General features: G+C 39.6%; 1 protein-coding gene and 1 pseudogene across 3 annotated transcripts; both read left to right on the top strand.

Moving 5' to 3' along the window:
- Positions 1-870: 870 nt before the first annotated feature.
- On the top strand, positions 871-965 carry LOC139957736 (U2 spliceosomal RNA; annotated as a pseudogene).
- Positions 966-4,917: 3,952 nt separating this feature from the next.
- Positions 4,918-26,576, top strand: LOC139976100 (probable ATP-dependent RNA helicase DDX4). 3 transcript variants are annotated; one of them, XM_071984543.1, is made up of 14 exons: positions 4,918-5,311; positions 6,067-6,136; positions 10,576-10,595; positions 12,033-12,306; positions 14,398-14,499; positions 15,774-16,025; positions 17,133-17,222; positions 18,071-18,193; positions 18,834-19,297; positions 19,626-19,938; positions 20,873-20,972; positions 21,328-21,598; positions 22,484-22,588; positions 23,097-26,576. In XM_071984543.1, the coding sequence occupies exons 1-14, from the start codon at positions 5,291-5,293 to the stop codon at positions 23,250-23,252; spliced, it is 2,361 nt and encodes a 786-aa protein (XP_071840644.1). In that variant the 5' UTR covers positions 4,918-5,290; the 3' UTR covers positions 23,253-26,576. The 3 variants fall into 3 exon arrangements, with proteins under 3 accessions (XP_071840644.1, XP_071840649.1, XP_071840655.1); XM_071984548.1 differs by lacking the exon at positions 14,398-14,499 and having other exon boundaries at positions 4,919-5,311; XM_071984554.1 differs by lacking the exons at positions 14,398-14,499; positions 15,774-16,025 and having other exon boundaries at positions 4,921-5,311.
- Positions 26,577-27,364: the final 788 nt, after the last annotated feature.

Below are 27,364 nucleotides of genomic sequence, written 5' to 3'. Positions count from 1 at the left end.
GGGGACTCGAGTCCACTTTTTTTGGACCCGGACTTGGGTCAGACTCGGACTTGAAGCCGAGCTAGTCCAGTCCGACTGAGTCCACCAGCAAAACTTTGATAATGTGACAATCAGAAGATATACTGCATGGCTAGTTTTGTGTGATTAGGATTTTCAATCTATTACAAGTACAACAGTCAAGCTAAAACACAGTGCACTGTTGTGTGACCCATAGTTGTGTTAAACACTCCTTCATTATTTATTCTACAATAAGAGCTAATTAAGAGAAGTTGGTTTGCTGGGTCTGGAAGTATAAGAGGAGATTACAGAAAGCTTCCGTCAAGTGCCAAGAGCTTGAATTCGCACCATGGCTTTGGTATTACAAGTTACTTAAATTGATGATTGCAAACCTTGCAAAATACAAAAAAATGAACCGTGAGGCCCTATTGTCAGTGAGGCTCGTCAAAGCATCCTATTCAAACCATAAAGTTATCATGAGCTCTGAGGAGGGGGTAAACTATTATATGGCATCCTACGTGTCCACAAATTTGAACGGCAATTAAGCCATGTAGACTACTGTATAGTGAACAGAGCTCTGATGAGGGGATAAACTATTATTTGGCATCCTAAGTGTCCACAAATTTGAACGGCAATTAAGCCATGTAGACTACTGTATAGTGAACAAGGCTTAGTTACAGCTTCAAGTTCTTGCTGCATATATACTTCTAGCTGCACTGATCAGCTGTGGACAAATTATCTCTAACATCACAGCTATAGGTCAGTGCATGGTTGCAGCTGGCCTGTCAGGCTCTCTATATAAAGTTAATTGTAGAGTAATTATCTATACATATCAGTCGGGACTTATGTATTCACTCACAACATGTGGTATATATCGCTTCTCGGCCTTTTGGCTAAGATCATGTGTAGTATCTGTTCTTTTAGGGAATGGTGATACACACCTGACGATGATCACACAGTCACAGTCCCGATGCAAGGGGACTGGGGCTGAGAGCGGATCAGTCTAGTTTGGTTTCCGTGCCCAGGTTCTTTCCTGGGTGACTTTTTCTTAAAAAGTATCATGTGGTATATATATCTTCCTGATTTCTGGTTGGGGGGGGGGGGGTGGAGGGGGACGGGTGCACGATTAACACGCAGGGGAGGGAATCGGGTCAGTAAGTTTGTATATTGTACTCATCACAAAGCTTGGGGTATACAAAGCCCTTCCGTATAGGCCCTAATTAACACTTTATGAAACTATAGTATTAGCTAACTATATAAAGCCTACCAGTATAGCACACTATGGGACTATAGAATGTTGTACAAGTTATATTATTAGGATATTAGAAGAGCTCCCAGTGGTTGTACTATAGCTAGAATGACAACACAGGGTACTCTATATGCTACTGTCTCCTTGTGTTCTACAATGTTCTACACATGTAGTGCAGTTATGCTAGAAAGTTGCATATCAGTATACTGTGCGACTTCCCAGGCTGTATTTTATGATAAATTAATCAATGTTATGTAGCATCCATACATGCTCACAGCCCGTCATATTGTATGTACTCAATGACAATCACTTAACTTTTACAACTTTTGCTGCGAGATACAGTGGGGGGAAAGGAAAGGTTAAGTGTTTCATATATTGTGGTAATTAGTGCATGGTTTATACTAGTAAAATCAGAGGCATAGGATCAGTTTGAGAAAGTGGGATCAAGTTGAGGGGCATATTTTATATAGAACTTTATTGAAAAGGGCACTTTTGTCATATTTTGGGGAAAGTTGGGGTGACGTATATGTTCCCCGAGCCCCACTTCTGTCCAACCTCATGGGCGAAAGTAACACATTGTGTAATTTTCATCCAAACCTATACCATCATACATGTCACTTTCCATAAAGGTTAGGTCAACCGGTGGGCCTCACTTAAAGTTGGTCTCGGTGGAACCCCGCCCCGTGCTTAAATATGCCCGTTGGTTCTGTGCCTTCCTTCCCCTTCCTTTTACTTTTTATACTTTTATATACATAGCCTGAGTATGGTCCCTAAGGCCTGTGCTTTATTGTGTAACAGTCCAATCTACATGGTCTCAGCTATAGGTTGGTATGGGAAGCACCCCTCCCACAATGCCTGGTTCACAAAAGAGGCTCAACAATACAGTCGGACTCGGACTTGACTCGGATTCGGGTTAGGTGGACTCGACTCCAACCCTGGGTAATATCTCTCTTTCGTTTCATGTATGCCGAATGTTTTGGGTAAACGTGACAAAGGCATTGGATAAAGGCATGGGCAAATTTGACCGAATCGAAGAATCTCAGTTCATATAATCAGTCACCTCTATATAAAATACTTCCACTCCATTATTTCAGGAACGACAACCTATATTCATACAGATATTGTAAAATAAAGGAATCATCAAACCCCTTTAAATTGTGGGCTGTATACGTCGCATTTATTTGTGTAAATTTACATAATTATTTTCTTGTTGAAGGCCCTTCTAAAGGTTTTGTTTAAACCCGTCGCAGCAGCATGGTTATTCAAATTCTCAGCTGTTTATTCAAAGATCCCAGACATCTTGAGATACACATAAAGTTGGAATATGCGTGCCATCTTACATGGTTTGAAAGTCAATGAATATATGTATGTGTCTTATTAAGAGTGTCCTCCACCCCCCCCCCCACCAGCGGTGGAGCTATATTAGTCAGGGGGCGAGAATGATTTGTAGGGGCGCTTTCGACCCTATCTAAGCGGAGCGCCCGCCACCACAGGTTGGCGCGGAGCGTACAGATTTTTTTAAAAGATCGCCGGAAATAACCTTTCCGGGCCTTGCTAATTTGCAGATAAACGAAGAATAAATAGGTGTCATCGTCATTTTGTCAGAAAATTACACCTACAAAATGTGACAAATGTCAATAGGTATTTGAGAGCGCAATAAAAAAGCCATCGCGAATAAGTAAAAAGTGGTAAAAAGCTGAAAAGGGCGCCAGCAGTCCATTTAAGTCCGTCAGGGGGGGGGGGGATCCGCCCCTCTGACTGTATGTCCTCCCACACCCCTTCACTTTATTCCAAAATAATCTTAGTTTCTCACTTCTCATCATTGTCGGTTGTCGTCTCACCAGGGAGTACTCCCTAATAACGTTGTTTCCAAACAACTCCCTGGTCTCACTAAATAACTTACTCCTACCTTTCGTTTCGTGTACCTTTTGTCTGTAAACATACGGTGTTATGTAACATTTATAACCGCAGTTTACAAACAACATATACATCTTCAAAAACTATAGTCACTTCGCAAGAATGTTTCCTGATTATTCCCTTTCAGTCCTTAGTCTTCACAACCGCTTGTTTGTTTAATTCTTCCCACATACGTTTATAGTGGTTATCGTAGCAGACCAAGATTATTAAATTCCCTTCTATACAATTCCGACATTATAACCAGCTTATATCAGTCTGACTCTTGCAATTACCTCCGCATTGTGCTGCGCAGTTAAAATGCCTGTTAAATGTTGCGGGCACACGTTATCAATGGGTACCGGTAGTGATTGTTACAGACAAACAACGTGAATTGCTTTTGGAATTAATGAATATAGGAAGAAAATTAAGTTGTCTATGGGTTACAAATTTGCTGCATCACCATGACTTAAATGCCGCAAAATACTTGAGCCAATCAAGTTCCGTGACCTTTCTTCAACTTGAGCAGACTGATTGCCGATCAAAACACCCTAAGCCAATCAAGGCGTCGACCTTTCTTCATCGTGCGCAGAAACCCCCCTATTACATTGGAGAATTTTGAATATATTTTTGCGTTCATCGGTGTAAGAAACCAGCAATAAATAACGTATATTCTTGAATACTACGTCACTCTCGTCTTCAAAAAAAGCTTTTAACATCATTTAAAAAAATAAATTCGGCCTAATTTTAACTCGACGGACTAGGTGATATAATACAAAAGAAGAAAACACTTACCATTTACTGGTTAGCTGTCAGTGTCTTCGAACCAGTATTTAGTTAGACCATAGTTTTCAACTTTTGAAAGAATAAAGCCAGTCATTATTACCTCATGACAAATATTGTTTGCGTCGTTTGCTTTTTTTAATGGCAATTTATTAGGTATGGCCAAAAGCGACCCCACTACTCGGCTCCCCCTGCCTGCCCACTTCAACCTCCAAACAACAGTGGCGTAACGATGAGCCCGAGGGCCCCCCTATCAGGAGGTCCAAGCTAGGGCGTCCGCAGAAATATCCACAAGGGGAGGGGCCGGGGTCATAACTGTAACACACTACCGTACTTGATATACTATCTAAGCGGAGCGCCACCATCTGTTGGCGCGGAACGTATACCACGATTTTTTTGACAACAAATATTCCTCGGAAAAGATACTTCCCGGGCGTTTCAAGTTGCATTTACACATCGGTTATTTTGAGATATCATGTCATAGGATTTTGACTTTCAATCATTTCAGTAATACAATATGGGTCCGTATGCAATGAACATAACTATAGAACTGTTCAGTGGTTTTGCTTTTTTACTTATCAGATACACCGAAGGCATCTTTATTCTAACCTTTTAATATTATATTTACATGTAAGCCCTGCCCCTTTTTCTTTCAAATGAACGCAGTTTCAAATCTGTAGGGTGTTATCGTTTTAGATTTTTATCAAACAATCATATGTCCCGATGTTGTACTCAGTACAACATTGGCTGGAATTGGGTTTTAAAATATATAGGTCTTTTTTTTCATTATAATAATAAATAACACAACTAGCTCGATAAATACACGTGAAAATATGTAACTTGTCATGTTCAGTCTTGCATGAGTTTTCTTCTTTCCCAGTAAAGCGGGCCCTTCCTATCCTTTGTCTGTGCATCAGTTTACCCGGGGGCCCCCTTTTGGTCGGGGCGCCGGCTCAGCACTGTCCAAACATAGGAATAACGCTACTTCCAAACAACCATAATTCATGGCACCATATTTTTACCTCCACATTTTTGTTGCCCACCTTCCCATCATTTGAGGGGACGTTTCACGCCTGCGTGATTTCTTTCAAACTGGGCATTAGAGCAGAAACAGAAGAAGAGTGTGTCACGTTATATAAGTGGCGCCGAAGGACCCGCATCTGCGTACAAGCATCTCTCTCTTGGGACAAAATAAACTAGTCAACCTGTTGGATTCAGTCTCTCACCTCACCCAAGACCAAACGCACGTGTGTGTCGCAGTTAACATCAATTATTACGCAAGCATCGGGCCCAACAATACTACTATATTGCACAGCACGGTGATTTTTACAGCAGTCTTAACAAAGTACAAGACATATTACTGAAAACATGTCCGAGGATTGGGACACAGTAAGTTGAGATTTTTTTTTATATGGTTTACACATTTCATGTCTATATTGTTGAAGACTGATGATAGTTATACTAAGTTATACCAAAGATATCTTTGGTCATACAGCCTAGGCTATAGTGTAGGTCCCAACAACGTAAAAAGGACTACAAGAACTATAGCCTAGCCGGCAGGCCTTGCGTACTAAGTTAGCCTATTTCAGACCCAACGTTCGGCAGGGTTAATTATAGGAGCGAATGAAAAACATAATTATGAATGTTACGCAAACCAGAGGGACACATAAAAGGAAGACGAGATGATCGTGATCAATAGTAGATTTTTTTTCTCTTTCGGGTTATTCGTTGATTTATATTTTGGTTTTGAATTTATCATTTCTATCGAGCATCATTACCTGCATTGTTACTGAATACTTGTTTAGTGTTACATTTTAGCAATACTTAGGCCTAGCATAAACCAAACCCTAACTGTTGTGTATAGATTTATTCCTAGGCATTGAGGGGTGTTACAATGTGTAATATAATATCTTAGTGAGGGTAACTATTTTAAGGGTGGCAGTAAATTGCTTATTGAAATTTTAGCACGGTGACCATTATCTGACTCTAGCATATTTGGGGTCAATACTGATGACCTTAAGAAAGTTGTTTCATTAAGGTTTGTTTTACTGTTAATTCATAGTTTTGAAGAGGCTTAGGATATAAGTGCCTAGAGAGGGATTTGAACCATTGAGCTCAAGTGTTGGTATATATTAATTTTTTAGCAGGAAGAAGTATCCAATGGAGGGTTTGGAGCCTCAAGGTTTGGTGGCCAAAGCAATGGAACAACTTCAGGTAAGGAAATACTAGTGTTTGCACGAGTTATCCGGGTACCCAGCTGACACGATACTACCTGGTTCCTAATTTATTACCCGAATCCTACGCAAAGTGTGGTTTTTTTTAATGTTTTTTTTGGCAAACGGACGGGTTAGGCAGATTTCCCATTGACTACATGTTAGGCTACCATGTGGTCGAAGATAAAAGCAATAACAAAATTATTCCATGGATATCTTATAACTGCGTCACAATTTCAGTTAATTAACAGATGGCTAGGCTAGATTACCCATTGACTTAGTGTGGTGTAAGGCAACCATGTGGTCAAACGTAACAGCAATAATGAAAGTATTCCATGGATATCTTATAACTGCGTCACAATTTCAGCGAAGAAACAGATAGTTAGGCTTAGCTAGATTTCTCATTGACTTAGTGTGGTATTAGGCTACCATGTGGAAGAAATTATTATTTACTCATTGGTTTATTTCATAGAAGGAAAGGCTGACAAGGAATTTTTCGGATGTTTATGGATTATAGATGGGATAACCAAAAAATAACAATCGCAAGTGGCTTTGTACTAATCGTTTATTCCAAATGCGATCAAATTGCGCAAATCACGCAATCTCCCGGCTAATGCGAACCCTGGGCCTGCATAATAGATAGTAGTAGTAACAATTGTTTAAGAGCTAAATTGGATTTTTATATCGTCTGATCCAATAGACGTGGAGAGCAAGCATAAGCAGCGGCGGCAGTGCGATGTTAGTAGTAATGATAATTATATGAAGTTATTAACAAGTTAATGAAAAAAACAAAAGCAAATATTTAGAAATTATTGAGGAAGGATTTATACCTAATCTTACTCCTAGGTATTTGAACATGAAAACATTGTCAGTAGAAAATATAATTCATTTATTATAGCATCCAATATGTAATTTCTTGAAAATCGTAATACACGGTGCTAAACAATTTTTTTCCGGGTACCTGGTTCCTGATTTTTGGACCCGTGAAAACACTAGGGAATACCTTTGATGAATTGAAATTGTTTAGAAATTAAGCCATTGGTTGGTGGCCTTCAGATAATCAATTATTCAAAAAATATTTTTTTGTTGCAAGTGGATCATGCACAACTCATTAAAAGAAAATTGTCAAAAACCACAATATCAGTTAAATTACAAGCTCATTTGTAACATTTCTTATTCTTACAAGTAAGAGCTCTAGGGGCCTCTTTGACAGTGTTCATCCTAAAGAGTCGGTCTCATGTTAGGGTTTTTCAATGGTCTGTTGGATCTCCCTGAAGTAGGGCTGTGTCATTCCGGTTAATTCACTAACCGGTTAACCGTTTCTATTAACCGAACGGTTAACGTTTAAACGTAACCCGTGTTGTTGCCTCAAAATAAGAGACGAAAATCAGAGTTATATAGCTCAGATTATAATTCCGAAAGAGCGCCACCACTTTTCATGCGGAAGTACATTCTCAAAATAGCGCTGCAAGTATCGTTTTTTCGTAACGCGTATGTCAAGAATTTGGTTGTATTTGCTTAGTTTTGACGATCGTTGCATTGAAAAAGACGAATCGCGCGTTTTCATGAAGTTTTAAACAGATTTTTGTTTCTCTTTCAGTTCATCGGTAACTGTTACAGAGATATTTGAAGCAAATATTTCTTAGTTAATTGCGTAGCCCCTACTGTAATAGCGCAGGCATTGTATGGCAGTTATAAGCCTAATATTACTAGGCCTACTTAATATTGGCATTGTGTATTGAAGTTCGCGATCATATGGAGTGTTAGACTACAAGGCTTTCACCAGCTAGGCCAAGGTTAGGAAAGTCGGTTGTTAGGAAGCGATTACTACAGAAGTGTACGGTAGTAGGGCTAGGCCTACGCAATTACAAGTACAACAATGGGTCACAGATATATTGAATTTGTGCATTGTGGCAGGGTAGGCAGAGGGTAGGGGGAAGTGTGGAAAACATTGTAAAATTTCCCGCGAACACCCTGTCGATTTCCCGCCGGAGTTCGCGCAGCAAACACAATTAGCACGCGTAGCATAATGGCGTGGGGTAGTCCCCCGATGGGGTCATGTGGTGGAATCCCTTGTGGGGGTCCAGGGGTTAACGCCCCGAAAATTTGGCCCGTCTGGCGATAAAATATTCGCAGCTGTGGATGCAAACTACTGACAACTTTTTTAATTTAAATTGTCACGAAACTGATAAATTTTGAAATGACAAGTTAAAGTAGCCATATTTTGTTATAAAATGAAAAGAGATCTATCTGTCTTACAATCATTAAAAAGTTTAACTTAAAAAAACATGCGATTTTATGAAACAACGTTCGGCAAAGCCCCATTCCTAGACTGCCTAACAATAGCTTGCACTATACTACAACTACGGTAGGCTACATTTTCCAAGGTACCTTGCCAAACAACTGTGAGCTCATCCCCTGTCTAACACCTGTTGTTAACAATTTTTTGGCATGTTGCCAAGGAACGTTTCATGGTCTAGAATTAATAAGGTCAGTCAGTAAAGGTTCGGTTAAGTTATGAGAATTATTATCTTAGACGTTTAAGAAAAGTAGGTAAAATATGATCCCCGTAACAGCTAGGTAAGTAAAACAGGCAACTGACTCCTCCGCATGAACAAGACAATCTATTCCACATGATACATGAAAGTAAACCTTGCAATCACATGTTTAAGGCCACTTGGCATGATTAACTAAATGCTTAATATTGTTTCCATGTTCTTGTAGAAAACTTCGCAATATACAATTAGTTGCGTTTTTGTAGTTACATGAGATCCGTAACTGACGAGGTGGTTAGGCTATTTGCTATACACTAAACTAGGTAGGATATTATTTTCTCCGTAATTTTGGAAATTCTAGAAAATACTTTTTCGCCGCTTAACACCAGATGTGTTCTTACGTTTTATTCATAATTGGGTGTACTAGAGCCTTGTTTACATGACATTAGTTGCATTTAGCACGATATGCCAGTTTCGCGTGAATTTTTCGAAAGTTTTTTGCTCGATCTTTCGTAAAATTTGAAAGGTGTACCAACTTACTTTTCATACACAATTGGTTATTTCTCTACTGATTTTCAGAGTTTTTTTAACAGTCAAGTGTATACGTTGTGCATTGAGTATAAACTTATCGCGAATGCAAGAAAACGATGCGGGGATTTCCAGCAGACAAATGTTTTCTTTGTGGGATTACTGAGTCTGTTGAATGGAATCCCGCACCTTAGAGGGAACACTGAACTGAAATTACATCATAATAAAGAAAACGTTTACTGCTTAAATACAATATAAATTTGAAAGGATTAGATGCAGACTCGCCACGTTGTCGAGCGGGGTAACAATAGGCGCTTCACGGGTCGCGTACCGCTTGGTAATCCCTTCAATCGTACCGCCAATCTTAAAAATCTTTTGTATGGATGCGTGATAAAGTTTGCAATTGTTACGTGATTTTCGGCAAGCAAATGTTGCGGTCTATTTCGGGAATAAAGTGATGTGAAGACGCGCCGTTGCGACTGCGTAATTGGCATTACAAAAACGGTTAAACTTATACGATGTACGGCGGACGTTTATCCGGCCGTTCGGTCGGTTAACCGGTTAACCGTTTAACCGTTACAGCCCTACCCTGAAGTAGAGAATGTACCAGTGCAGATTATAAATACTGCAATGAGGTCATTGTCGTTTGGCACTAAGAGAAAGTTGATTGCCGAATAACTGCTTTATATATAGTTTCCTAGTGTGGACTTACAAAGAAGAATAGCAGAATGATAGTGGTAGCCTCCATATGCACCCCACACATTTGTGCTCCACAGTGCTCAGTTATTGTGCAAGCTTAATGTATTACTGCTTTTTCAAGGCTGGGGGAGGGGAGGGGGAAGCTTTTGACATCCTAGAAGTTGACCATGTCGATCAAATTTGTGCTGGCTGCATGAACTTACTATTATTTGAGGTTAAAATCCACTGAGCCCTCCAACTGGTATCGCAATGAACCAACATGCATTTAGTTTTAAACAAAGTGCACCTATGTAGGAGAATTCTAGCTGGGTAATCTCAAGTTGTGCCAAAGTCTGTAGTCAGCCGACTAACTCATTGTTGTTGATAGCCGGGTGATATACAGGCAGCCTTATGAAATGTTGGGAATTTCTATCAATCCATGTGGATGTTGTGTTATGTTGGTTTATGAGCTGGCACTTGGAATAGAGATTGTTTAAACAGGAAGTTGTTTACTAGATTAAGATATTTGCGATATAAGGAGCATCCATGTTTGTTTTGTATTGTGCTGGAATGTGTCAAAACTAGTTTTATGTCATTCAAAGAGAAAATTAATGAATAGTAGCTGCGTAAGTTGACTCTCCATATAGAAGTCTAGTTTTAGATTCAAACAATAAGGGGCACAAGATTATATTTGACATCTTGTATTTTGACAAATTCTTCTCTCTTTTTATTTCTTCAGGTTTAAGTGGTGGTTCATCGGTGAGTAGTCATTTCATACATGCAATTAGTGGATCTGGAAATACATGATTAAGTTCATGTTTTTTAACCAAGTGATGCAGAGAAATGGTGCTTTTCTGCCTTTGTTATCCGTTTAAAATAACCTTACCAAGAGTTGTAATCAATAACCTTTTCTAAGTGAGGTTAGCTTAGCTGAGGAAAACCAAACAGGAATTCAAAGGGGTCACAGCTGATCATTATAGGCTGCCTTTCATTGGAAAGATAAACCCCTTAAAGCAGCATTTTGCGTTTGGTCGCCGTTTTCTACTTTTTTGACATGTCCATCGATTTTTTTACATATATCAAGCACAAAACAGCAAACTAAGATATTAGGCAAGTTTTTTTCCTGCCAACAACGTTAATTGGCAAGTAATTAAGGATATTTGCAGATAATGAGAAAAGTGTCCGTTATGAACCGTTGCTAAAAATAGATTCAAGACTTTGTGTTGGTACAACCAGGGAGATGTAATGGAACTCCCTGGTACAACTGCCATATAGACTGTACACAAATCAAGCTTGGTGTTATATTACGTATTGGTCAATGAAGTTCGTAGTGTTTAAATATTCATATTATGGGCGACGCCAAGGTTTATTGGGTTCTAACGGTAAATATCTTGGAGAAAAACAAAGTTGCAAATTTTTCGACTTTTATGCCACCATGTGAAGTAAGATTTAAATAGATAAGCTAGTTATGTATGTCGTTATGGCATAGTGGAGTCAGTGAGGTTGAGAAAAATCATAGAAAAGGATGCAAAATGCTGCTTTAAGGAAGAATTATCCTGGAACAATGTGGCTGTCTTTGTGGCTGTGTATGGTCATTGACAATTTGGCATTCATCTGTGGGACCTGAATTTCATAATTTAAGGTGTGGTATCTTCGGTGTGGCATTTCTCTGAAAATGAGAATAAGAAGATTCTAGAAACAGACTGGTTGAAATTGTGGACGATGTTTTGTGTCAACTAAAGCCTCTATAATGCTCATGTAATGAAAGAGGTTTAGCAAACACACTAAGAGTTTGTTTTTGGGGGTGTATAGTTACATATTGATTTAAAACAAGAACTACCCTCACAGCTGTTTAACCGAAACAGCTATTATACTACCCACTATTTACAAGCTATTATACTATTACACTAACCTCACATACAGCAGTTCGTTTCTAACCCTTACATGAGAGAGATAATCTATAAAAGAAGGACAAAGAACATGCATCAGAACTCAACCAATGAGTAAATAAAAGGCCAAAATAGTAGAATAATTAATGTTAAATTAAGCACTTGCTGAACAACTGACTAAAACAGCTGATAAAAATGTTTTGTGTTGTCTGCATGATACAGCATACCAAAAAGTTATGAGATCTATTTCTCGGTCCTATTTATCCATGAAATGACTTGCACTTATAATGTCCTCTTCCTTATGTAGATTGGAGGTGGGAGAGGCAGGGGCCGTGGCCGAGGCTTGGGCGCCTTTGGTTCAAAATTAGCTGGAGTCGGAGGATCAAACTCAACTGGTGACAGCGGGGGCTTTGGCAGGAATCGACCCAGTAGGAATGAAACGAACAGCGGAGGAGACGGTTGGGGCGATAACAATAATTCTGGAGGGGGGTTTGGCTCCAACAGAAGCAAGGGCTTTGGTTCTGGTGGCGGTGGAGGATTTGATAGTAACAGGTCTGGTGGATTCGGTTCTTACAGAAGAGGTGAGAAGTTATATCTTTGTACTTCAGTCTTTTACTTTGGAGGCTCCCTTAGCATGGAGTAAGACATTTCATGTTTCTTGCCTGCAAGCAGATGAGGTTGGTTGCTAAATTATTTCTATGTCCTGTTTTTTGTTCTAAATTATAGCCTTTACTGACTACTTACCACTTCAGTTGATGGCAAAAGTGTGATAAACACTCCAAGATATCATAGCTTGGTCAATGGAAATCTAAGTGTCACTAGTATAGAATTCTGTGGCTTTGGTAAAATTTATATGGGGAACATTTGACCAAAACTTACAGGCCAAATTGCTATACTAGACCAAAGAGTAAAATACCAATTTTTTTTTTAACTCATGAACCAAATTACAGGTAGTGTTTCCTTGGAGACAAAACTTCAAAACTGCCACACCTCTCATATAGTGTAGTGTATTGTTGATATGCCATGCTTTGTGGAGTTTGTTTTACATGATTTTTAACATTTTTTCTTAGTTAGCATGTCAATGGTAACCTATCTTCTCTCATATAGTGTAGTGTATTGTTGATATGCCATGCTTTGTGGAGTTTGTTTTACATGATTTTTAACATTTTTTCTTAGTTAGCATGTCAATGGTAACCTATCTTCTCTCATATAGTGTAGTGTATTGTTGATATGCCATGCTTTGTGGAGTTTGTTTTACATGATTTTTAACATTTTTTCTTAGTTAGCATGTCAATGGTAACCTATCTTCTCTCATATAGTGTAGTGTATTGTTGATATGCCATGCTTTGTGGAGTTTGTTTTACATGATTTTTAACATTTTTTCTTAGTTAGCATGTCAATGGTAACCTATCTTCTCTCATATAGTGTAGTGTATTGTTGATATGCCATGCTTTGTGGAGTTTGTTTTACATGATTTTTAACATTTTTTCTTAGTTAGCATGTCAATGGTAACTTATTTTCTCTCATATAGTGTAGTGCATTGTTGATATGCCATGCTTTGTGGAGTTTGTTTTACATGATTTTTAACATTTTTTCTTAGTTAGCATGTCAATGGTAACTTATTTTCTCTCATATAGTGTAGTGCATTGTTGATATGCCATGCTTTGTGGAGTTTGTTTAACATGTTAACTGTTTGCTTGATGTGCTGCATGTGTTTTGTGGATTATTGCCTGGAGTGGAACTACTTTTCTTGCACATGTTTGTTTTTGTCTTCAGCATATATCATTGGTTCAATAATTACCAATGCCTTACTTTCTTTTGGTTTGCATGGTGAAGGCTTCTTATGTCATTTTCAGTCTGGTAGTTAGTCAGTGCCTACTTTAAATGATGACAACTCAACAGAATGGTGCCCTCATCAATGCTAAAAGTATAATTTACAACAGCTATGAATGTAACCAAAATGAAAAAAAAAAACATGTTGTTGCAGAGGTGTAGTAAATGTATGGGAAGTACACTGTTGTTAGCTGGGGGGGTGCCATTCCCCCCCCCTTTTTTAGTCTCTCTCATCATTTTGTGCGGTCTCATGAAGTTGCCGTTTTAAATCAATATAATCGGAAAAGAAGAGAATGTGGTCAAAACAAGGCAGCCAGCTATTTTTGGCTTGCCTCATATTTATTCTCCAAGCCTTAGACTAAAATGTGAAATAGTTCCCAGAATGTTCACCTGGAAAGTACTTCCTTCAAAGGTGGTTGGGGTACCATGTATTTTTCCAAAGGTGGTTAGTCTAGGGTTCTATGCTTTGTGCAAAGGTGGTACGGGGGGGATGGGAGGGGGTAATATGTATTCTTTGTGCAGACTAGCCAAGAGAGTTAGTGCATCTGTGACAGGTTGCGTAGAATTTGTACTTCAATTGTGTATGGTCATTTGGTAAACTTAGAGTCTTATTGTAGTGTACTTTGCCAAGCCAGCTCTCTCCCTTTTCTTACAACTTCATAGTCTATACTCATTGGTTTTCATTTGCTTAGATAAATTATTAATAAGGTGTATGACACAAATCAATGCTGCTTCATATCATCTTGGGGCAAAAAGGGCCTTCATTTGCTGTTTGTTTTGTCATCTTTTTCGACCCATGGCTATCACTTTGCGCTTGCACTTAATATTCTGCTTGTTAGATAATGAGACCAATGGTGATGGCGGTGGTGGTGGTGGTGGGCGTGCTTGCTTCACTTGTGGGTCAGAAGATCACCAGAAGAGGGACTGTCCACAGGGTGGAGGTAAGTTTATAATCAAAGTACAAGAGTTAACCTGCTGCTGGTAGTGTTACACATTAGCAGCTTCACATCACAGACTGTAAATTGGTCTGTATCCAAGGAGATCGATGAAGGGAAAGATTTGTACCAACCCTTGTCAGAAGTTGATAAGTATCTTCAGCTGTGATTATAATGTTCCTGAACAGTGAGTCTCATCTTGCCCGGTAAATCCTGTTCAAATCTCTGATCAATGCCTGTGAACCATCCATCCATTGCTTGCCTGAGATCATGAACATCATGTTTTTGTTTTGCTCATTTTTTCTTGCTTATTGCATTTCTGTAGACTTCAGCACTGCTATTCGTCTGCATGCTCTCCGTAATGTGTCTGAACGAATGCCTTTGTTTCTTTGGTAACCGGTAGACTTTGTAAAGCTTCTTCTGTTTGTGGAATTTTCCCATATCATGTTTAGTTATTTTTGTTGAAATTGGATCTTGTTTTCAAGTGTACCATTGCCAGGTAAGGATGAAGTAAGAGGTATAAATTCTTGTGGATGTTGTTAAACAGTTGCCTGGTGAGGAGTGTGTACAAAAAAAAAAAAAACATGTTTAAAACTGGGTACAATTGTGAGAACTTTTCATCTGTTGTTACAATTTTTTTGATATTTATCAATAACTTCATGAATACATTTCTGCTTCATGTCAGACCATTAAGAAATGCTATCTACAACTACTCTGTAGCATTTTGCCTGTGTAGCATCCAATCACAAACACACTAATGTTAATGAAACTTGAGGTAGTGTAATAGTGTATGGAATGTGACACTACTGTAACATGTGACCAATTGATTGTTTGTCCTCCAATGGTCAGTGCAGAATCTTTACAATTTGTAATGAGGTGATGACTTCATGAATGATATACACAGAGAGAGTTAAAGATGTACAAGAGCATTCAGGCCTTGAATTTCAAAATTTTAGCCAAAAAATTGTCAGTGCCCTTCAGAAAATACTACTGCTTCAGTCAAGTAGTAATTAGGTGCTTATGACGTTAGATATATGGAAATCATGCCAATTCTTTGACTGATATTTGTGTTCTTAACTTACCATATGTTTATACTCTTAAGTGCCTACTACAGTAGCTCAAAATTTTCTTAATGTTAAAATAGAATGGCAATGTGTGGATGATTAGCCTTGAGACCTACAGCCTGTATAATCTATTGCAAAGAAACGTTTTTCAGCAGCTGCCAGCTGTTGTCTTGTCCATCATGATTCAGTTTGATACCTTATCCTTTCTACCAACAGGTGGTGGTGGAGGCGGTTGCTTCAACTGCGGATCAACAGACCATCAGAAGAGGGACTGTCCCCAAGGTGGAGGAGGTGGGGGTGGTGGAGGTGGTTGCTTCACTTGTGGGTCAACAGACCATCAGAAGAGGGACTGTCCCCAGGGTGGAGGAGGGGGTGGTGGTGGTGGAGGCGCTTGCTTCAACTGTGGGTCAACAGAGCATCAGAAGAGGGACTGTCCTGATGGAGGAGGCGGAGGTGGTGGTGGAGGCGGTAAGTTACATATATGGTTTGCATCAATATATATAGTAGTCCTTTACCAGTGTAATTAAGGCAGCACAGTGGAGGAAAATCACATGTCACATTGTCTTTTACTTGTTTTGCAATTGGTTGCTTAACCTGCAATGTCTTTAGTGAGTGAGCTTTCATGTAATGTCATGTAAATATATTCTTGTGTAGGGCACTTCGCAAGATGCATCTGTTCACTTTACAGACGATCTATAATATACAATACAATATAACAGTATAAACTAAAACATATAAGATCATAAAACTGATAATAAGTACTGGTAAAGCATAAAAGTTATAAATCAATATGTCTACAACTTAAATCATAAAAAGAAAATGATCCAGTGAATAGTTGTCAGTTAATCCATGTTTGAAGCCAAGGAAGGATTGAAGTTGAATTTACAATCAGCTGCTGTTTTAATCAGCTTTTGAATTTCATTTGACAAAATATTTGTTATAAATGCCATTGGTTGCTAAAAAATACCCCACAACAATGTTATTCCGAAGTCTTACTAAGTCTCACTTCTAATAATCAAAGAAAATGTAAAATATTATAAGATCTCAATTTCCAGTTTTAGTTTTGCATAAATGTGCTTTGCTGATGTGAAAGGAGTGGCTGGGAGACAAACTGTTGTGAAACAGTGGAAATTATAATTAACTCTCTAGTAAAACCCTCTACAGGGAATAAATAATTTAGTACTCAAATTTTGTATAGCAGTTTTGAAGGCCCTGAACATTGTGTTACAATATGTAATGGTTCCTGTGTGTACAAAAACTGCTATAATCTTTGCACTTTTAGAAAGCAATCTGCCCATTTTGCATATCATTTTGCTGGATACAGGATAAATTATTCCCCTGCTCCAATCAATCAATTTGTAGCCTATTTTGAGTTATACATGGTGTATTTGGTAGGCTTGCTAAAATTCCTCAATCACGAGAACAAAAGCATCTTTATAAAGCATTAAGCCTTTTGAGTATCTGTCATAATATGCTGCATGCAAATCAAAATGGATGTTACTTGGAATCTTGTCATCACATGATATAGGCGGTAACATTCATAAATGTGTTCTTTTTTATCTTTTCCCCTCTCAGGGAGTGGTGAGTGCTTCAAGTGCCACGAAATGGGACACTTCGCTAGAGAATGCCCAAATGCAGAAAGAGTCGATGCGGAGAATGGAGATGGTGAGTAATGGTAGAATTACAGGATCTGATACATAGTGTTAATGGTCATCAATATTTCCCCAGAGATATATATATATATATATATGTATATATATATATATATATATATATATTTAAATGGTCACCCATTGGCAAACTTAGGCTCATTATTACTAGCGACGAAAAGTGCCTTTCGGTAAACTTTTTCAACATGTTACCATTGAGGAAAATACTGATGTTGTGCATTGGTTAGTGTTTGCACGGGGTATCCGGGTACCCAGCTTCCCACCTGAAGTGGTACCCGAATCCTACACATAGTGTGATTTTTTTTGTGGTGTTTTTGATAGTGTGCAAAGCAAACAGAACTTATTGAGGAAGGCTTTATACCTTATCTCACTCCTATTTGAACGTGAAATCATTTTCATTGGAGAATATAATTCATCTAGTGTAGCATCCAATGTAATTTATTGAAAATCTCGGTACACATGGGTAAACAATTTTTTACCCGGATACCTGATGGGTAACAGCACACAGGTACCCGTTTCCCGACTTTTGGACTTGTGTAATCACTAGCATTGATGGGTATCATAGTGTTCTTGTGGCACCTCCATTCATACAAGGGTTCGATATTTCAAGGAACATTCATCGAAAAGAAGGGGAAGAGATCGGAAATAAACATTGGTTTGATGAATCAATCTTTGGTTTTGTACAAGTGTAACTTATGTTTATTGCCGAAACAATTTGAGGTATTGTACTGTAGTCTTTAGCACAACATTGAGCAGCTCTTGTTTAAAATGATATTATCTGTTGGCTTGTCACTGATCATGAGGTGTGACCAGATTTCCAATTGCATCCCATCTCTCTGTCAGACCGCCCAGCAGCGGCAGACTATGTTCCGCCAGAGCCATCTCAGGATGAAGAAGTAATATTTTCTACGATACAGAAGGGCATTAACTTTGACAAATATGATGACATTCCAGTTGAAGTCAGTGGTGAGTTGTTACCGGTTCAAGCACCTGTCCCTTCTCTGCCATATCTCCCGTATCAAATATGTGATCGTGGAAAGTAAGGCTGGCGCGTATTCACACAAATGATCAACTAAAGCTGGTTTAAACAAGGTTATTGAGGGGGGCTGTTTGTAGTAGCGAATTGCAACAGGGTCATTAGCTGTACCATACTACTATGGGGTATCCAAGTATGGGTATTGTTCATGTTCAAGGTTATTGAGGTGGGCTGTTTGTAGTAGCCAATAACATCATGGTCATTAGCTGTACCATACTACTGTGGGGTACCCAAGAATGGGTATTGTTCATGTACAAGGTTATTGAGGTGGGCTGTTTGTAGTAGCCAATTACAACACGGTCATTAGCTGTACAATACTACTATGGGGTACCCAAGTATGGGTTTTGTTCATAAACAAGGTTATTGAGGTGGGCTGTTTGTAGTAGCAAATTACAAAACGGCATTAGCTTCACCATACTATTTTACAATTACTATTTTACTTTTCAAAATATGGATTTTTACCTCTGAATTTGAATGTTATCAATCAGAGCTCACAAACAACCAGGTAGTAATGCTTTCTCAGTGAAGTGCATACAAAGCTTTCAATCGATATATCTTCTGTCCCTGCAGGTAACGACCCTTGTAGATGCATAAATAGCTTTGGGGAGGCTGATCTGTATGACAGCATCGCTGAGAACGTCAGGAGAGCGAAATATGATAAACCAACGCCAGTCCAAAAGTATGGTATACCTATTGTCAGTGCAGGCAGAGATCTTATGGCATGTGCACAAACAGGGTCAGGGAAAACGGCTGCATTCCTCTTACCCATCCTATCTGGTTTACTAAGGGATGGTCTCCAGAGTAGTGCCTTGAGTGGGCAGCAATGCCCTCAATGCATCGTGGTGTCTCCAACCAGAGAATTGGCCATTCAGATATTCGACGAAGCTAGGAAGTTTTCCTATAAAACCATGATCAAGTGTGTGGTCATCTACGGTGGTACCAAAGTGCAGCACCAAACATCCATGGTCGATAGGGGTTGCAACGTCCTGGTGGCGACTCCTGGGCGTCTCTTGCATTTCATCAACAGCGGCATGGTAATTACCATCAGGTCACTAGAGTAAGATGAATGTGTAAGGCTAGCTCAAATTCAGATGGTTGCAAGATATAACCCAAATGGTTTCTCCATACTTTATTTCACATTCATTAAAAAATTGTTCAGCAATGTAAGCCACCATCCACCCAACATAACTGTCCATTATTTGTATAGGGAAAGATGACTGCCACACACATTTCATGAATCAAAGGGGAGGGGGGGGGGTTAGCTTGCACTTGTGAATGGTGTGATTTGAAATCATCTGTGATTGGAAATAAGACCAGTTGTTATTGCTCTTACAAACTATTCCCTTTTCTTCACATGTGTAGATAAGCGTCGAGAAAGTGAAGTACCTTGTGCTGGACGAGGCTGACCGAATGCTGGACATGGGCTTTGGCCCCGATATGGAGAAACTAGTCAACAATCCAGCAATGCCGAAAAAGGGAGAGAGACACACACTTATGTTTTCAGCTACCTTCCCTAACGAGGTACAGGAGCGGGCCGCCGAGTACTTGGACAATTACCTGTTTCTTACCGTGGGGAGGGTAGGGGGGGCCAACTCTGATGTCAGACAGGTGGTGGTTGAAGTTCCACAAGCAGCAAAGAAAGACAAGCTGATAGAGATACTACAGTCTCAACCAGGTAGGTTTGGAGAGGAAACAAATTCTCAGCATGAAGGGAAAAATGAATTTAAAGGGACACCACCCGCTGTTGCTCTGTATCTGGTATGCTTTGAAAGCATATATACGTTGTAGTTTGTGGAAGATAGATTTATCAAGCAGTTTTAATGAATCTAAGAAAGCAGAATGGATCTGTCATGCGTGCAAACAGTTTATTTTATTTAAGAATGTTATATTTTGGTGAGTTTTGAGACGTTTCTATGGCATACCAATAATTATATGAATGGAACTCTTTATTCCTTGATTTCTTATGAACCAATAATTATTTATACAAAACATACATCAGAAAAAAAAAATTCCTAAGGACTAAAACTTATTTCATCTGACCTGAATCGTTTTATTAGATGGATTATCCTTACCATTTAAATGGTTTAACAGTCCAGATTTTTACACATTGAAGGTGATAATAAAAAGGTTTACTTGGACACCAAATTCCAGAGACATCCAAAGTCAATTACACCAGGCTGCTGATACTGTGGTATCATTTGAAACTTAATGGGTAGAGTTAGAAACTGATCTGGTCTCTACCAGCATGAGAGGGATATGAGATCCTAGTTTGCTTAACTGAGAGTTTGTAAATTTACATTGCATCCTAATTTTAAGTGACTCTGATATATTTGTCTCAATTACTCAGACAATATTTTGACATTTGATTGATCTTCAGATAGAAATGGTATGTTTTTTTGTTTGTTTTTGGAGTGGGGGAGGGAGGGGGTGGATGTCCATAATCAGACTGATCCAAGTTGACTTGAGATATAAATGGATGGGAGAACACTTTTCTCAAAGCTTTTCTTTAAAAGTTATCCCCCCTCCCATTTTATCGTTCCATTGTGATGGAGGTATAACATTGCAATTGACAGATCTTCACAGTTTTCTTTGTATTTCTTCTGTTTCAGAGAATGACAGGACTTTGGTGTTCACAGAAACAAAGCGTGGAGCTGATTTCTTGGCATCGTACCTCAGCCAATCAGGCTTTCCTACCACCAGCATCCATGGGTAAGGAAGAAGGTTTATGCATTGCTTGTTACTTGGTGTCATTGTGAGACGGCCATATGATATTCACCCATAATGTAACACTTTATCCAACTATGGTTCATACCTGTAGCTGCAACCACTCAGTTGTTAACCGTTTAATCCATTGCAACATGTACGATATTGTGGTTCATTTAAGTCTCTGATGTACGATATCGTGGTCCCTCTTAAGTCTCGGATGTCTGATATCGTGGTCCCTCTTAAGTCTTCGGATGTCTGATAGAGATTGCAAGATGCCTTTGCTAGCATTGAAATGAATAGTAGATTATGCTTGTATTCATAAATTATTTGCTTATTATACTCTTTTTTTACCCCCCAGTGACCGTGAACAGAGGGAAAGAGAGGAAGCCCTGAATGATTTTAAGCGTAACCGTGCTAGTGTCCTAGTTGCAACTTCAGTAGCGTCAAGAGGGCTCGACATTCCAGCTGTGAAGCATGTGGTGAACTTTGACCTGCCCAGTGAGATTGATGACTACGTCCATAGAATTGGTAGAACTGGTCGCTGCGGTAACACTGGTCTTTCAACAAGCTTCTACAATCCAGAGAAGGATGCAGCCATCTCTCGTGCTCTGATCAAAATATTAGCTGATGTAAGTCATAGTGAAGACTACTTATTGGCTTCTTAAATTATGACAACTTTTGTAGTACTTAGAAACTCACTGGTTAAGTTGCAGAGGAGCTTATATGTACGAGGTGTTTCTTGTAAGAACAAGGATTGTGTTAAAGTTTTTTTTGAAAGATCCTGTTTGTCAGTAACTATCAGGCATGAGCTTTATCCGCAAATTCTCGGAATATCCGGGGACAAAAACTATTATCCTAACACACTGTAGCATACGCAATCTGGAGCCTATACCGTAATTTTGCAAAGTGTTGTGTTATATTTTTTCCCCAAGGCTCATCCCTGAACTATACAAATACCCAATAATATCAAATAATATTAATAATATCACTCTAGAAGTATGATGCCTCTGTAACATTCACTCAACCATACTTTCAACTAAAGGTCTGTCGGTCTTGCTGGCTGACCGTGGTTCTTGTGGGATAGTAACTTGCTGGAAAAGAAAATCAAGGGGAGGGGATGTTAGTGCAATGCTTCATAATAAAACCAACTCTAAAAGCATTAAGCAAGCAATAGTGCCAGAAGAGACATACTGTATTTGAGTAGGTCAGTAGGTCACTGGTGAGAGAAGTATGATCTGCAGTTCTTGTGATCATTTTGTGGTTGTCCTGCGGGCAATAAACACTGGTATTGCCAATTTAATTAGCCATCCTCAGATTCAAAAAGTCAATTGGGGTTTTTACTTTATAGTGGGTTAACTTAATTGAAAATTCTAAAGGTATTTTGTACCAAACACTACTAAGAATTATAGAATCATGTTTGATTGTGGTTGATCTACAAACTTGAAAGTAGTGATGATATGGTTCACCAATACCAGTTAAATCCTATTTACTGTCCTTGATGTGTTCTACCCTAGGCCCATCAAGACGTGCCAGAGTTTTTGGAGAATGTGGCAGACTCTGCCATCGGTACCTACCATGGCAACACTGGAGGAGGATTTGGTGGCAGGGATACACGCAGTGTAAGTATATCATCTCCAGAAATACCAGACGAATTCACAAAGAATTTAATGATTTTTCGTTTCCTACCAGATTCACTCGAGATAGTAGCCCAATACTCTGCAAGCCTCATGGTTGTGCTTTATCTCTTTTTGACAAGCATTTGTGTTTGACATGATGTTGATGTTTTCTACAAAAAGTAACAAATTTGACTCCAGATTTGAACACACAATGCTTTGTGATAAACACACCTGGAAGGAGTTATTGCTTCTTCCTGAGTGTGTTCGTCGGCAGCGTGAAGTACACTGCTGTCAAGAGAAGTGTTGCGTTATATGCTAGTATAAATAATGTATGTGATTGTAATTCAGGCAGCCATTTCAAGGAATGTGATGTACTTGAGAGATTAATGTACTGCTTTCATAATGGGAGATAAAAGGCTGACAGGTCCTACAACTGGTAAGTACCAGAGATGTCATGGATGTTAAGCTTTCAGTTAACAGAGGAATCTTTTTATTTTCTTCTTTACATCAGGGTCCAAGGAGAGGTGGTGGTGGTGGAGGTAACAGAGGCAATAGAGATTGGAACTCTGGCGGTGGCGGGGGCGGTCAAGAAAGTTGGAATTCAGGAGGAGGCGGTGGAGGTGGTGGAGGAGGAGGAGCAGCTGAAGATGAAGAAGCCTGGGACTAAGTTGTTAATTTTCTTCGGTTGGCTGACCAAGACAGAAAATTTCCAACAAAATGGGAGTGAGAGAGAGTGGATATTCATTGTTTTTGATTATTTTCTTTTCATTTTTTAAACATGTACTAATAGTTGATTATCATTCTAGTTATGCATCTTTGAACTGTTATTCTTACTTGTTATGACAAGAACCACAGGCACAAACACCCACCACACACTCACACCTATTTAATCTGTGATACAGTCTCTGGCTAAAATTTGTCTGCCAATTGGCAGTTCACCACAACACCTGTCGTTTGCTACACACTTGCAACTGTGGAAAAATATCAGCTTAGACATTTTTGTGGTGCAACTTTGAATTTTGATGCATTACTTTTTATGTGACTTGTCATTTCTGTGGCTGTTCATGGCAAGATATCTTTATGACATTGATTTAAGTTGAACCGGAGCAAGAAAAAACATTCCAAGTGTGAAATAAAAGCTGAGCATAAGAAAAGACTAAACTGTGCAGTATGTGACAGTATACTTGAAGCAGTCCCTGGACAATATACCTGATTTTGTTGATGGATACTTTGCATTCCTTTTCTATTATGTGAATGCCAGCACATTATATTCTGAAGGTGTAGCCACTGCGAATAAAATAGTCAGAAAGGATATGTGGTCTGTACTGGATCCTAAAGCGTAGATGATGTCCGCATTACCCAGAGCTGTTGGAAATTGAGCCCGGTTGGTATCCCTACGATTTTGAAGAAGAGTCAACGCAACATCTGCTGCTATGCATTTGAGATGTCTTACTGTGACTGTCTGATATTTCTTCAAATGAACAGGACTTGCTAGGAAGTTTTGAAGAACCAAGATTGTTTAGCAGAGGTCTTCTGCACCCAAACAAACTGCCTCCCTCTCAAGGACAATAAGGAAGGGACAATATGGCCAAACCATTGTTAGAAGGCATGGACGATGATGCAGTTAAGTAGTGACAAGGGATTGCTCAGTGAACTGTGGTGCCTTAGTGGGGTGCTAAAAATTGCTGGCAGAGAAAATGAACTAAAATAGAAAGTCTGGAAGCCATGGGGTGTTCCTGGATATTGAACTTACATCTGATTAAACATCTCTATTTGTGGAACTGTTGTAACAGCTGTACGTTTGGATCGTATTCAACAGCTGGATATGCTGCAACAGCTGTGAGGTGCGGATATGCTGTAACAGCTGTGAGGTGCGGATATGCTGTAACAGCTGTGAGGTGCGGATATGCTGCAACAGCTGTGATGTGCTGATATGCTGCAACAGCTGTGAGGTGCGGATATGCTGTAACAGCTGTGAGGTGCAGATATGCTTTAACAGCTGTGATGTGCGGATATGCTGTAACAGCTGTGAGGTGCGGATATGCTGTAACAGCTGTGAGGTGCGGATATGCTGCAACAGCTGTGATGTGCTGATATGCTGCAACAGCTGTGAGGTGCGGATATGCTGTAACAGCTGTGAGGTGCAGATATGCTTTAACAGCTGTGATGTGCGGATATGCTGTAACAGCTGTGAGGTGTGGATATGCTGTAACAGCTGTGAGGTGCAGATATGCTGTAACAGCTGTGAGGTGCGAATCAGGTATAACAGTTGTGTGACATGTATCTGTTGAAACAGCTGTGTGGCATGGGTCTGTGGTAACAGCTGTGTGGCATGGGTCTGTGGTAACAGCTGTGTGGCATGGGTCTGTGGTAACAGCTGTGTGGCATGGGTCTGTGGTAACAGCTGTGTGGCATGGGTCTGTGGTAACAGCTTTGTGGCATGGGTCTGTGGTAACAGCTGTGTGGCATGGGTCTGTGGTAACAGCTGTGTGGCATGGGTCTGTGGTAACAGCTGTGTGGCATGGGTCTGTGGTAACAGCTGTGTGGCATGGGTCTGTGGTAACAGCTTTGTGGCATGGGTCTGTGGTAACAGCTGTGTGGCATGGGTCTGTGGTAACAGCTGTGTGGCATGGGTCTGTGGTAACAGCTGTGTGGCATGGGTCTGTGGTAACAGCTGTGTGGCATGGGTCTGTGGTAACAGCTGTATGGTTGCATCTGTTGCAACCTGCAACGGCCGTTCTTGTTTGGATCTGTATTGTGTGGATCTGTGTTTGGCTGTGCACTGTGGATACTTTTAAGTCATATTTGATCTGTTTTAATTGATGTTGAACCTTAAAACGATTTTCCTATCAGTGACAGTTCTTGTTTTCTAAAGCTATATAGATTGCAGAAGGAAATGTGTGAAATCCCTAAATGTACCAGAGGGGTTTCCTTGAATATGATGACCATCATTGGTAGTATTGTTGCAAGGTTGAAAGGTACTTTGGATATGAACCTCTTGAATAGAACCAATGAATTTCACAGGAAAGGTGAATTCTTGCTCCTGGATAGAGGATTTTGCCATCGTGCATAGCATATCTATGAATATGTTGATTTTGCCTCGGTGCATATCAGTGATTGGATACCTTGGTACCACGGTGTAACAAGGAAAGGCTTGGAGGGTTGCCCAACAATTTGGCAGGTACCTCTTTGGGGTCTTTGGGGAAAGTCCCGAGAGGTCTGGTAAGAAATCAAGGGTCAAGGGATTTCAGGTGCTTAATTGCTGTCAAGAGTTCAATATTGAATTTGTCCTGATTAGAGCAACGAGACTGTCAGAGAGAGAGAGAGAGAGAGAACTGACTAAAAAAACGTATATTGCAGGTAATATAGAGGGCTTTCAATTCAAAATAAGCATTGTGGCCAATCAATGGTCGCAATGAAACTTTAAGGCCAAAAACAGAAAAAGAACCACAAAGAAAGTAAATGAAGGCAACAACAACAGTTAAACGATCACTTCCCCGAATGACTTCATTCATCAGTCACTCAGGGAATTATGTGTGAAAATTCTGCCAACAGAAAACCTCATTGATTACGAATATACCAAACGGGTTGTTTAGCATTCCGGAAATATCTCCGCTTGTTACTGTTGCCGCCTTTTAAATGTTGGTGTTCGATTTCCTGCAAAAGTACTTGTGTAGAAAAAGTGGAAAGGATTTTGTTTACCAAGCACGAACATTTGATATGAAGAAATGATCCAAATTCACCTTGAAAACTCCAAACTTGAACTCCTATCGGATGCAATATAAACAGTACTACTGTCTTCTCAACCTGTATTCTTGCCCCGTCCAAGAGCCTTCGTCCATTCTTGTCCAGTCATTGCCATGGTCTATTATTATTCATCATTGTCTTGAGAAATCTTTTATTTTGTATTACCTTTTCTTGTCTCTTTCCTTTTTTTGTATTACCATTTAACTGTTAAAAACAGTTAAATAAAATGCAACAACAAACGTGAGTTAGTCTTTGTGTCGTGAGTTACTCTTTATATATATATATATACTATATATGTACACTATATATACACACACTATATATAATATATTCTATATATATGTACTATATATACACGCACCCATCACTTCTTGAGATTGTTCCCAAAAACTAACCATCCGCATGGAAACGCGCGCCCCACAACCCCAACGCCCTACGCCTCTTATCGCTTCCCAATGAGTTACGAAACTTAATTAACAACCTTCGCCCGTAGTACCAAGACCTTGAAAAATTCCGGCAACACCACTTCATCGATAACAGACTAGTGATCGGGTGTGTATTAGTGACGTCTAGAGTCGTGCACTGACAAATGGAGTGTGACCACTCCCGATTTGGCAATTTCCCAAGATCAGGCCCGAAAAATCCAAAGAAACCCCAAGGACACTACTGTATATCTAGTATATCTACTGTACTGCGATATCTAGGGGTGAAAATCCCAAGATCTTCCCTAAACTGAAGGCAGATAGAGAATCGAAGCCCCCAGTTTGTACTGAACTTGCAACTGCGTCTTGAAATGAAAAGAATGTGGAGTCATCAGGGCCGTCTTAAGAGATCACCGGGCCCTGGGCCCGGCAATAGAGCGGGGCCCCTCAATCAAGTGAGTTCGCAAAAATTTGCGTGAAACTTGACATCCTTGACAAGCGCTCAAGCATAGACATGCCTGCATTTACCACCCCTCCCTATGTCGCGCATAATGCATAAAACTTTAGCTGAATAACATATGTGATATATCTAAAAGCTGAAATACATTAT

The sequence above is a fragment of the Apostichopus japonicus genome, chromosome 2 (assembly GCF_037975245.1).
Source record: "Apostichopus japonicus isolate 1M-3 chromosome 2, ASM3797524v1, whole genome shotgun sequence".
Classification (NCBI taxonomy): Eukaryota; Metazoa; Echinodermata; class Holothuroidea; order Aspidochirotida; family Stichopodidae; genus Apostichopus; species Apostichopus japonicus.
The sequence above is the reverse complement of the archived record's forward strand: the minus strand, read 5'-3'. Positions and strand labels throughout refer to the sequence as shown.

Bases quoted from the DNA above. Each gene is read 5' to 3' on its own strand.
- LOC139976100 (XM_071984543.1), top strand. From the start codon at position 5,291: ATGTCCGAGGATTGGGACACA. The intron at 16,026-17,132 runs GTAAGTTACATA...TTCCCCTCTCAG, and splicing joins CGGAGGTGGTGGTGGAGGCG to GGAGTGGTGAGTGCTTCAAG. The intron at 22,589-23,096 runs GTAAGTATATCA...TCTTTACATCAG, and splicing joins GTGGCAGGGATACACGCAGT to GGTCCAAGGAGAGGTGGTGG.